A 12,563-nucleotide genomic window follows, 5' to 3' on the forward strand; every position below is an offset into this window, starting at 1 on the left:
GTGGAATGTCTCATCGGGCATCATTCCATTCTTATTTGTTGAAGTCGTAAGAAATAACTGCTCTTCGGCCACTTCCTGATATGATACAAAGCAAAGCAAGCAATGTGTTAAAGGAAACTAAGAAGTTCGTAATGAGAACAAGCCTAGTAGAAATTCTAGATTCCTATAACTTTCAGGCAGTGTCAGGATGATGTGCACGTCGAAGTGCGACAGTACCTAAAAGAACGAAGTACTTGATACAGACACCCACCGGGATCAATGACAGCCTCAGCTGACTGCATTGTTTTTCTAGAAATTCCAGCCCTCGTCCTGTCTCGCATGTCTTTTCTGTTGGTCCTAATTAATTACTTGTTTCAATTCATCATACTCATTTACTCGTTTTAATTTTTAGGTTAGGTTTCCGACACGCGTGGAGGTCTTAGGGGTGGTTCATTATTATTTAAAGCTCAATCAGTCGTACCTACATTGGGATATGAATTTCATGTTGGAAAATTATATACCACAGATATGATAGCAATTTCGACTATTAGAAGTAAGCACTTTGGAGCGTTTTCTTTTTCATGGATCATTCGAACGATACAGTTTGCTTGCAAGCACTTAGCGGGAAGTCATTATACTGATGGTTCAGCACCAATGGATAAGAATTTTTCAATGTTTAGTAAAAAGAAAGCTTTTTAAGTAAGAAAAATTGCACAAAAGCGAATTCCACGTGGCAGAGCCAATCGTGGGTTCGTACAACTGCGACTGTGACCTATCTGTCGCGCTATCTCGCGAACCACCGCCAAAGCCGTCGAAATACAAGGAAAGCAGCGCGGTGTCATCAGCAAAGAATGTGAAGAGTCCCATAATTACAATAGCGCAATATAGAAGACGGAGAAAAGTAAAGGCTACATGCAAAAATGAGCGCTGAATATTTCGCCTCGATCCTTTGCACACAGGTTGCATTTGACCGTTGTACGCAGCAAATTCCAATGGAAGCTTTCAACCACAATCGCGCTCTTTTGCGTTTGTTAACCAACAGGCAACGCCGTTTCGTTCTCACGCCAGCCGTCGAATCCGCTCCTCTGTGGAGGCTACGAGCGTTCTAAAAGTGCAAAGAGCCTACGTTTCTTTAGTGCGTACTTCTACTTGCCCTTTCCCGAATTTAGCCTTTGTCTCTTTGTCTGTTGTGAGGACACGCCGCGGTGGCTCAGTGGTTATGGTGCTCGGCTGCTGACCCGAAAGACGCGGGTTCGATCCCGGCCGCGGCAGCCGAATTTCGGTGGAGGAGAAATTCTAGAGGCCCGTGTACTGTGTGATGTCAGTGCACGTTAAAGAAACCCAGGTGGTCCAGATTATCCGGAGCCCTCCACTACGGCGTCCCTCATGGCCTGAGTCGCTTTAGGACGGTAAACCCCAATAAACTAGACCAATCATTGTCTGTTGGTTTCTATGAAGCCTACTTTGGGACAGGCTGCTCACCTGCCCTCTGGTTGGCGTGTTCATCAACCCGCACTCATTGTCACCTGAAAGCTCGACTGATCGCGAGAGGCTGCTCGGGAAAAGCAGCTTGGGTCGCAGCTCAACCCAAGCAATTCAAGTCCCACCAATGGCAGCACCTGGCACAGAAGGATCTTTGAGCATCACGTGAGCGCTCCACCACTGCGGCAAGAATGATATAAGACTCTCCGAGGTAAGTAAGTAAGTAAGTAAGCGCTTTATTTTTCCGTTTGCAAAATACATTTGAGAACGGACAGGTTCGAGGAAAAAAGCTGCGGAAGCAGCTTGACAGGTCCTGAAACCCGCTTATTGGCCGCAGCAGCAGTGCGGGATGGCAATGCTTTCAAAACAATAAAGCACAAAGCATGAAGAAAAGAAACAAAGTAACCTCTGTCTGTGATTGTAAAGGGGAAAATGAACAAAATAGACACTAACCCATTATTGCTATCCGAGCAAGTGCCTTCAGTGAACTCTAGATGTGAACACCGGAACAGTAATGAAAATCGAATAGCTAGCGCACCTAATTCCCATTTCGCCTAACTATGCCAATCGACCATAATTTTTTTTTGTACACGCTCATTCAGACTGGCGCTCGCACGCACGTTTTCCACCTGTGAAGCGCGCCGCGAGCGCGTGGTCTTCAATGTTTTCTGCGCAGTGGAAAGTAGAATTTATTTCGCGATATTCTGAAAAATATATAAGTACCATATGCATGCACCATCGCCTCTCACTTTATTCAATAAGGAATAAAGTTTCTGAGCGCGGTTCATCATGCATGCAATATGTATGGCGCCCGCGAACAGGGTCCAATTTTAGCACCTTTGTTTCGTGTGCTTAATCCGTACGGCGAAAGTGGGGCGTACGGATGCGCAATGAGCTGAACTGATTTTATTACAAAAGCATGCCGAGGATAAACGGCCGACGGGGAAAAAAAGTTAGGTAGGGTTTAACCACGGTTATACCCAAAGGTCCAGCAGCAACTCTGGCATGGCTATGCATACGGTCCCAACTCTTCTTCTTTCAGCGCTAATTAGGAAAGCGCGGCTGCGCGTCGTTTATATACGCGCCATACGTTCACGTCACATGACGCGACCTGACAGTAGCGTCACCTCGACGAAGCTCGTTTAAGGTGAAACCTCAAAGATCAAGCCATCATAGTGGACATGAGGCAACGTGAAGCCACTTTGGTAGACGAAAAAAGTTTTAGACAGTCTATAGAGTATTTATAGACTTCTGTCTATGAAGTCTATAGACTGTCTATAGACAAAAGTCTATAGGCGATACAAATGCCATAGACAGTCTATATACAATCTATAGATTTATGGCCATACACTCTTAGTAGACTTTTGTCTTTAAATGGTCTATAGACTTTGAATAGAGAACAACAACATCTATAGGAAGGCGATAGAGCCAATAAGAAGTCTATAGACTGTCTATATACCATTTTTCTAAGAGCTTTTCCAGTGCGAAAGCGTTCCCAAATCGCTAAGGTCAAATTTTGGCATAGACCCGGGCCAGATTTGGAGATCGCCATAGATATGTTTAGTGCACTGTGGTTCGTACCTCGGGATGGTCTCCGAAGTTCTTCTCTCCAGCAACGTGCGGAATAAGATGCAGCCGGTTACTGCCAGACAAGATAGACGATTTTATTTACAAAGCAGGTTATCAGGAGTATCTCTAGAAGCACACTGACGCCACGTTTTATACATTTCCAATTCCCTAGGTACCTATCTGGGGGAAACTTGGTTGTTCGATCATCGCCAATCACATTTCTTGACGAAACCCGCCCACAAAAGGGCGGAACATCACCCTCTCGCCACCGTGACAAAAAGGCGGGACATTCACACTCTCGCCGGTCCTCCCACGCACAGATGGTCGATTTGTGTATTTTGTTCACCCATCGTTCCGTGGAATTAGGAGTCCTTTGGCGGCAACTAAGGTGATATACACATTCTCGCTGTCAAGTCGGAGCCGTTCGCACCGTGATGGACTCCCTTTAGCTGTCGGTCCGCCGTCGGTTTTGAGCGAACTTGAGAATCCAAACAGACGCGTTTCCGCCGACAGCCGATTTAGGGGCCTCCGTCCCCTGGTTGCGCCGCCACGCTTTCCCACCGCCGCAGCCGCCGACAAAGGCTGCCGCAAAGGCTAGCCAGCAGTGTCTCTCGGCCGAGAAGGAGGGGGCGACGGCCGTTTCTCGACCTCGAAGGAGAGGGTAAGGAGCCACCGGCGGGCGCACGTGTGCGCGACCAAAACAATTCCCAGAACGGGACACCGGAAGCAAACGCGTACACAAATACACACACACACTCAGCGTGCTGAAACCGGCCGTTATTCACGTAGCCCAGTCCCGCTGGCGCCAACTGTCGTCGCTGCAGACGGCGCGTCGAGCCCAACACCTCCCCACAAAACTGTGCGGCACAGTCTTCGAACTTGCTGCACACAACAATCACAGGAGCTCGACGCATTGCTCCCACTTCATCTGTCAACAAGTACCCCTCGGTCCCCCGCCAACGCAGCACCCAACAATGCCATACCTCTCGCAAACCGAGGCCGCGAAAACGGACGACGGTATTTTACTCGCTTTCGTCATTGGCGACCATACGCGACATAGCGTCGGCATTTGCGTTTAGAGACCCCTTTTTGTACTCCACTACAATGTTATACTTCTGGAGAGCCAGCGCCCACCTTGTCAGCTTCGCGCTTAGTGGCGTGGTCAGAGTAAGAAATTTCAAGGGATTGTGGTCGGTAATTACCCTGATTCGTGCACCGAACAGCCACGTGTCAAGCTTTCCCAGCGCCCAATTGATGGCGTAGGCTTCTTTCTCGATTGTAGCCCATCGTGACTGGGCCGGGCTTAATTTCTTGCTCAGGAATGAAATGGGTTGCTCTTTTCCTTCGTCATCCAACTGTGCTAGACATGCTCCGACAGCATAATCTGAAGCATCAGTGGCCAGAATGAACTCTTTGTTCAGATCGGGTGTGCTCAACGCTGCGGCCTTTGTCAAACACTCCTTTACTTTTATAAAAGCACCCTCGGCATCCTCCTTCCACGGTATCTTCTGAGGCACGCGCTTTCCAGTCAGGTTCGTCAGTGGTAGCACCACCTTTGAATACTCCGGAACGTAATCCCGGTAATAATTTGCTAGCCCCAAAAAGCTACGCAGCTGCCTTTTTGTTTGTGGTACAGGAATTTCTTGAACGGCTCTAAGCTTTTCTGGATCTGCGCCGTGTTTTCCTGACCCCACGATATGACCCAGAAACCGCACTTCCTTTTGCGCGAAATGGCACTTAGTGACATTAACTGTGAGCCCTGCGGCCGCTAGCGAAGCCATTACCCTTCCGAGGTGTTCGAGGTGCTCTTCCCATGTCTGCGAGAAGACGCACATGTCATCTATATATGCGCACGCATATTCACGGTGTGGTACAAGGATCTGATTGATTATTCTTTGGTAGGTGCTTGCCGAATTTCTCAGTCCAAACGGCATAACCTTCCAAGCGTACTGTCCAGACGAGGTGACAAATGCTGTGTACTCCTGGGCTTTTTCGTCCAACGGAAACTGCCAATATCCTCTTAGCATATCGAGCAGGGTTATGTACTTTGCCTGCGCTACCTCGTAAATTAGGTCACCTGGCAGGTTCATAGGAAACTCATCAGGCTCCGTTGCTTCATTCAGCTTGCGATAGTCACAGCATAACCTGACACTGCCATCTTTCTTAGCAACACACACCACGGGATGTGCATGGGAGCTTTCTATCGGATATATCAAACCCCACGACCTTAGCTCTGCCACCTGTCGGTCAACTTCCTTTCTTAGGGCCATGGGCACCTTGTAAGGGTACGCACGCTTCAGCTGCGCCCCATCTTTTAGCTTGATTTTGTGCACTCCCCAGTTGCAGCGGCCAGGTTTATCACTGAACACCTCACAGTGCTTCCCGATTAGTTCCCTTACCTGCCTTTGCTGCAGCATATCTAAATGGCTGAGAGTTACCCGTTCCAGCTGCTGAACTGCTGTCGTTGTATCTGACCACGCGGGAAGTTCTCCAAACTCCGTGTCGCCTTCAAATACTATGCCTACAGTGTTGACCCTCGCGTTGTATGGCCTAAGCTTATTTGCATGCACCGATCGGCGCGTGCCATCACTTAGCTCAATCGTATAACTATATGGCCGCACCTTTGCCACAACTGTTACTGGACCTTTCCAGTGTGCCATTAACTTCCCATCGCCTTCTTTCTCCAGCCAAAGAACCTGGTCACCTGGAGAAAATTGTTTGTCGGTGGTCCTCAAGTTGTACCTCCCCACATAAGCTTGCTGCGTGAGCTCGCTACTTTTTGCCGCTTCCCTACTGGCTTCCTCGAGATCATTTCTCAATTTCTCGAGATAGTCTGCTGCTGGCACTGCCAATGAGTCGGGAACAACCCAGTCTCCTGACCACGTCTTTTGCAGTATAGCCAGAGGTCCGACAGGCATCCTACCATACATAAGCTCGAACGGTGATTTACCCGTGATGGCATGTGGCACCTCTCTATAAGCCCAAAGCAGGAAGGGCACCATTCGATCGCACTCACGTCCATGCTCGCTTACAATGTGAAACAGCATCCTTTTAAAAGTGCCGTTCCACCGCTCTACCAGTCCATTACTTTGTGGATGATCGGGAGTGGAAAATCTGGGAGTCGCTCCCATTTTCTGCAGCATAATTTGCGTTAAATTTGATGTAAAATTTGTGCCCTGATCTGAGCATATGGTCTCTGGCACTCCCATTCTGGAAAATATCTGGGTGAGCGCGTCACAGGTAGCCTTAGCTGTTAACGACCTCAAACAAACAACCTCAGGCCATCTAGTATGCAAATCAACTACACATAGTGCGTAGCGATGTCCCCTTGCTGATGGTGGATCCAGTGGACCGATACAATCCATGTATACCACCTGGAATGGTGCACTAGGCCTGGCCAATGCCGTTATGGGTACGCGGTCCTGTGTTTTCATAGGGGCCCTGATTTGGCACTGGTGGCAGGACTGACAATGCTCCTTGACCTCCCGGCCCATGGTCGGCCAATAAAATGACATTTTTATGCGCTGCAAAGTCTTTCGCTCTCCCAAATGTCCTGCCCAAGGCGAATCGTGTGCCCTCACTAGTGCTTCCTGTCGTTTATGCGATGGCAGCACCAACTGTGTGCACATCCGTCCCACTACGTGCTCCTGGTGATAGAGTAACTCATCCTGGATTATCATTCCATGTGTGCCAGCTCTAGCCTGCTTCCAAGCCTCCTGCAGCGACGAGTCATTTTCCTGAGCCTCACGGAAAACTTGCCGAGCGCTCTGCCTTTTCTCGGCTTCTTCGTCTGTTCCCGTAACCGCCAAGGACGCACCCGTCTGCTGATTTTTATGCTCTGTCGTCTCCTTTTCACCGCCTTCGGTCTCTGCCTCTGAAACAACTTCGTTTACAACTGCCCTTTCTTCAAGGAGTTGTCTGTAGTCTGCGGGAGTTATGAGCGCGTCTATTCCGGCCAACAGTTTGTCTGTCAGCGCACATAGCAAAGCTGGTTGTGCCCTGTCGAACGAGACAAACGGTGCACCTTCTGTTGCTCTGAGAGGCACATATGCAAGCTCAGCTCTCACTTCATCGCCGAAAGCTCCCCTCAGCTTTATTGTGGAACCAGCTGCCTCATACTTCGGCACTAGAGCTCGCCTGATAACAGACATTTCAGTCCCGGAATTAATCACCGCATTAATGCTTTGTTCCGAACTTTTCAATGTTACTGTTTCGAGGCAATTCCTACCTACCCTCTCTGTTTCCTGCATGCCAACCTCATTCGCGGGAGCTATTTCTTCCAAAGGAGCATTCACTTTAGCCACCACGGCGCGGTCTCCTGGTTTTTCTTGGCCTCGTCTGCCTGCCTTATCCCCTGTCCTTTTGAGAGGGCAATCTCTAGCGAAGTGATTTGGTGACTTGCATTCAAAGCACCGTCCTTTCATTCCTCTTAAAGTAGAATTCTCCCATTGATGAGGTGTTGCACCTGCCCGCTCCTTCTGGTCCCCACTCGGCCTCTTTCGATAGCCTCCCAAATGAGCTGCTGACCCTGGTTTGCATCTCACGCTTTCATCGAAACTCTCTGCCAGCTTGGCCACTTCGCCTGGAGAAAGGAACCTCTGATTCTCATTGACAACAATATGAGCCCGTGCCTCAGCTGCTAAGCAGTCCTTCAACCTGTCTGTGACCATTAACTGCTTTAATTCTGCAAAAGTGGTAGCCTTCGAGGTTTTTGTATAGTATTCAAAATAGTTTCCCAGCCGGATTGCGAATTGGCCCCATGTCTCATCTGCTGCTTTTGCCGATCCCTCAAACATCCTTCTATATTCTGCTGCTGACAACCTCAATCCATCTAGAATACTTTGCTTCATTTTTCTATAGTCCTTTCTTTCTTCGGCTGTCAACGTAGAAAGCAATCCGCGTGCTCTTTCACTCAACTGTGGCAAGACAAGCCCGGCCCGCCACTCAGACGGCACGTCATATGAATCAAGAGTCGCCTCCACATCCTCAAACCACCCGGGCACTAGAAATTCCCGACTCGGCATCGGTGCTAGTACTCCTTTCAATAAGGATGCATATTTTAGGCGCCTATCCTCCTCTGACCTATCCACAGCTAGCGCTCCGCTGTTACCTTCTTCGTGGGACTCAGCCCGCTCTTGGGCTCGCAACTTCTGGCTCTCCAGAATTAATCGTTGCTTTTCTTTTTCTGCTTCAGCAATTTTAAATCGAAGCTCCAGCATTCTCATCTGCTGCTCCGACGCTGTTTCCGCCATGGCGCTACTCAGATTCCCCCCCGCGTCACTGGTCACCGCCAACTCCTGCAAGCTTTCAACCCCGTCCGACTCCGCATCTGTGGTGTTAACCTCCCTGTCTCGCAAGTTATATGGCATTGTCACCAACTGCGCCCGACAGGAAACCAAGAGGCACTCGCCTGACTTCTGAAGAGTCGCTCCGCGGTGCTCTCTTCTTCCACAGGTCAGGAGGGACTCGCTTTGGCAGGCCGCTGGCTCCTCAGTGACGTTCTCGGGTCCGCCGTCCACGCCACCGGTCTCGTCCGCCGTCCACCGCTGCTGCTCTCATTCGCCCATCGCCGGAGATCCTGTCGACTGCGCCAGATATGTTTAGTGCACTGTGGTTCGTACCTCGGGATGGTCTCCGAAGTTCTTCTCTCCAGCAACGTGCGGAATAAGATGCAGCCGGTTACTGCCAGACAAGATAGACGATTTTATTTACAAAGCAGGTTATCAGGAGTCTCTCTAGAAGCACACTGACGCCACGTTTTATACATTTCCAATTCCCTAAGTACCTATCTGGGGGAAACTTGGTTGTTCGATCATCGCCAATCACATTTCTTGACGAAACCCGCCCACAAAAGGGCGGAACATCACCCTCTCGCCACCGTGACAAAAAGGCGGGACATTCACACTCTCGCCGGTCCTCCCACGCACAGATGGTCGATTTGTGTATTTTGTTCACCCACCGTTCCGTGGAATTAGGAGTCCTTTGGCGGCAACTAAGGTGATATACACATTCTCGCTGTCAAGTCGGAGCCGTTCGCACCGTGATGGACTCCCTTTCGCTGTCGGTCCGCCGTCGGTTTTGAGCGAACTTGAGAATCCAAACAGACGCGTTTCCGCCGACAGCCGATTTAGGGGCCTCCGTCCCCTGGTTGCGCCGCCACGCTTTCCCACCGCCGCAGCCGCCGACAAAGGCTGCCGCAAAGGCTAGCCAGCAGTGTCTCTCGGCCGAGAAGGAGGGGGCGACGGCCGTTTCTCGACCTCGAAGGAGAGGGTAAGGAGCCACCGGTGGGCGCACGTGTGCGCGACCAAAACAATTCCCAGAACGGGACACCGGAAGCAAACGCGTACACAAATACACACACACACTCAGCGTGCTGAAACCGGCCGTTATTCACGTAGCCCAGTCCCGCTGGCGCCAACTGTCGTCGCTGCAGACGGCGCGTCGAGCCCAACAGCCATGGTGTTGGGCACGCTCCATTATCGTTGGCCATCGATGTTAGCACAAATTGGCCCAGGGTCAAATTGTGGGGATGGCCCGGCCAAAGTTTGGTGCTAAGCGGCTTTGCAGGTCCACCAAGGAGAAACTTATGCACATCCCGGAGATCGACTTTTTCATCCAGTAGAACTATCACTTTAAAGCATACGAGACCAACACGTCTACGTGTTTGTCCCCGTTGTGCTCTTCCCTGTCTGCCGTTTATGTACGGTGCCTTTTCGCAATAACGTCGAACCAACTAGCGCTATCAGTATGTGCTTTACTAAATTGACATTAACAGCCACAGTGCTTCCGCGAAAAATTACCAACCAGCTGGCGTGTGTTCGTCATGATTTTGAGTGCATTCCCTGCTGGCAGCTGTATACGGCAGGCGGCAGACTACAGTTTGCCGGAACGATACCTGACTGCTTTTCACTTCCAGCCCACAAGAATATATTCTCGAACGTAGGAACCGCAACGACCACAGCAGAGTCAATCACATGTTCGTCTACTGTCATACTGCGTAATTAGTGAACAGACACGTGATAACAGACAGCACAGCGCGCCTTTTGATGAGGAATGCACGTGCAATGTTTCACTCTGGTGTGGTGTTTAATGAAATGCGTTAGAGCGTGACTGCAGCTCGCATGCTCTTGAGGGTCCCCCAAAGCTTACGTTGTAAGACGGGGGTTTATTAAAGGCACTGGGACCTCAGGAGCAGGGCGGCAACAGTCTGCGGTCAGCCAAAGCGAGCCCAAAGCACGCGCAGCGATGGCAGTGCCGCCGCTGCACAGAATGTTCGTCTTCGTCTTTACAATTGCCCCCGGGGAGAAAAGGAGCCAACCTGGCGACTCGGCGCAGGCAGGACGGCTGGGTCGTAGAATGGCTTGATGCGCTGGACGTGAACAGTCTCGCGTCCACGGCGGCGGCGATCAGAAAGTGGGTTAAGAGGTTCTACAGTGTAATTAACTGAAGATGTGCGCTCCAGTACGCGGTATGGGCCATGATACTTGGCAAGAAATTTTGATGACAAGCCCGGAGTATTCGTCGGAATCCAGAGCCACACAAGGGAGCCGTTGGAGAAGTGTGGCGTTGTTTGACTGAGGTCGTGGCGGGATTTCTCTCTGCACTGGGTGTCAGTCATGAGAGCACGGGCGATGCGGCAACAGTCTTCGGCGTGCGGGGCGGCTTCAGAAAGAGGTGTGTACTCGGAAGCATCGGGTTGGTACGGGAGAATGGTGTCGATGGTAGCAGAAGGGTGACGGCCGTAAAGGAGAAAAAAAGGAGAAAAGCCGGTAGTGGACTGCGTTGCGGTATTGTACGCGTAGGTTACGTACGGAAGGACAAGATCCCAGTTTGACTGGTCTGAAGAGACATACGTCGACAACATGACACCGAGGGTACGGTTAACTCTTTCCTGTCCGCGCCTATTCCCATCGATAGCCCGCTATCGATGGTTTCAAGTTCGTATTTTCCCACTTTTTGAACCGTTCCTGGACAACTAGAGCCATCCAGTGTGAAATAAAGGAACTCTTCTTTCAGTTTCGCTTTTGGTTTGACTTTTTCCGCCAAGCGGTGATTTTTGAAGCCCCTCCGGAGTAAGCTGACCGGCGCTCCTTGTTTCCACCATGGCGTCGACGTCGCGCGCTGCTGCTGCGCTGAAACCGCGCGTTTCCGCAGAAATTGATGCTCCTGAGAGTTCGTTTTTGCACGAGAACAGCAGCAGTGAGGATTCAGAAGACGACTTCGGCTCTTCAGTCTTCAGCACCGACAGCGAAACTGCGTCAGACCGACCCGGAAGGTCAACAGCCATGCCTCGGTAAGTTTCGCTTTCTCCCCCGAAATGTTCCGCTTTTGCTGCGCGCTTATCGGAAAAGATCAGAGTGTTCTGAAGGTCATAACTCTTATCTGCAGGGTGTCAACGTCTTTCGGGCGGGATTACTTGCCGCCGGCAGCGCAGAGAGTCGTGTTTTCGGCTCGAAGACAGCCAGGGGTCGACCTCGGCGTTGCGCGCCGGAGTGTCGCACGGCGCTCGGCGGCGCGGTCGTCAACAGCTTCATACTTTTTGACGCGCATCGCCAGGAGCATCCCGAAGCGCCAGAATTGTCGAGGACATCAAGATTTGATCAGTTCGCGTTCAGACTTGAATTGATCGAGCAACTCCTCGGATTTGATGAGCCACATCCTGAGGACCCCAATGTTCGCCCTCTGTTTCCGCCTCGTGATTCACCTCAGGGGCTGTAGCACAAGCCGCAGAAAATGCAAAGTACCGGAACTGCAAATTGTGCTATGAAGAAAAAAATGTGGAACAAAAAACAAATGTTTTCTGTGAGACATGTGCGGCCAGCCTCTGCTTCACGGCAACAAGGAACTGTTTCGCGCGGTGGCACGATAGTCACTAGGACTACTGTTTCCTTTCCTAGCCCAGCTAATACTGTTCGCAGCAAACTAAAATTTGCTGCAATGTTGCATCGATCCCTGTTGTAAAAAATGTATATTTTGAAAATTTTTGTTTTATTTTTGTGACGGAACTGATGTTTTTGTTTGTTTTTTCTTTGTAACTACAATTTTCTTTCTGATAATTTTTTTTTTCATCTCTTACTCAATAAACATGTTGACTGTGACTAATAACAATGTGAAGAGAATTTCCTCCTCTACAATTCGGTACCATACACTCCTGTACCAAGCAAGTTTTGTTAAAGAAAAAAAAATATTAATGATATGACCTGAAAACCACCATTTTCCCCGCGGACAGGAAAGAGCTAAAGCGCTCGGTGAGACCGTTGGTTTGCGGATGATATGCGGAGGTGGTTCGATTAATTATATTGCACTAGGTGAGCAGCGCTTTCACAACATCCGGCAAGAAGACGCGGCCTCTGACGCTCAGCAGATCGCGAGGGGCGCCGTGACGAAGGATGAATCAGGTTTAAAATAAACGAGGCCACCTCTGAGGCTATGACGGCTGGAAGGGCTGCGGTTTCGGCATACCTTGTCAAATGGTCAACCGCGACGATAGCCCAACGGTTGCCGGCCGAAGTGTACGGGAGGGGACCGTATAA

General features: G+C 50.2%; 1 protein-coding gene across 1 annotated transcript; it reads right to left on the reverse strand.

The window, feature by feature from the left end:
* Positions 1-1,575: 1,575 nt before the first annotated feature.
* LOC149327337 (uncharacterized) lies at positions 1,576-8,981 on the reverse strand. Its single transcript, XM_089564846.1, has 2 exons — positions 5,108-8,981; positions 1,576-1,598 (listed from the first exon to the last, which is right to left on the reverse strand). The coding sequence occupies exons 1-2, from the start codon at positions 8,397-8,399 to the stop codon at positions 1,576-1,578; spliced, it is 3,315 nt and encodes a 1,104-aa protein (XP_089420972.1). The 5' UTR covers positions 8,400-8,981.
* Positions 8,982-12,563: the final 3,582 nt, after the last annotated feature.

Source organism: Amblyomma mixtum, chromosome 10 (assembly GCF_055824585.1).
Source record: "Amblyomma mixtum isolate Tamu chromosome 10, ASM5582458v1, whole genome shotgun sequence".
NCBI lineage: Eukaryota > Metazoa > Arthropoda > Arachnida > Ixodida > Ixodidae > Amblyomma > Amblyomma mixtum.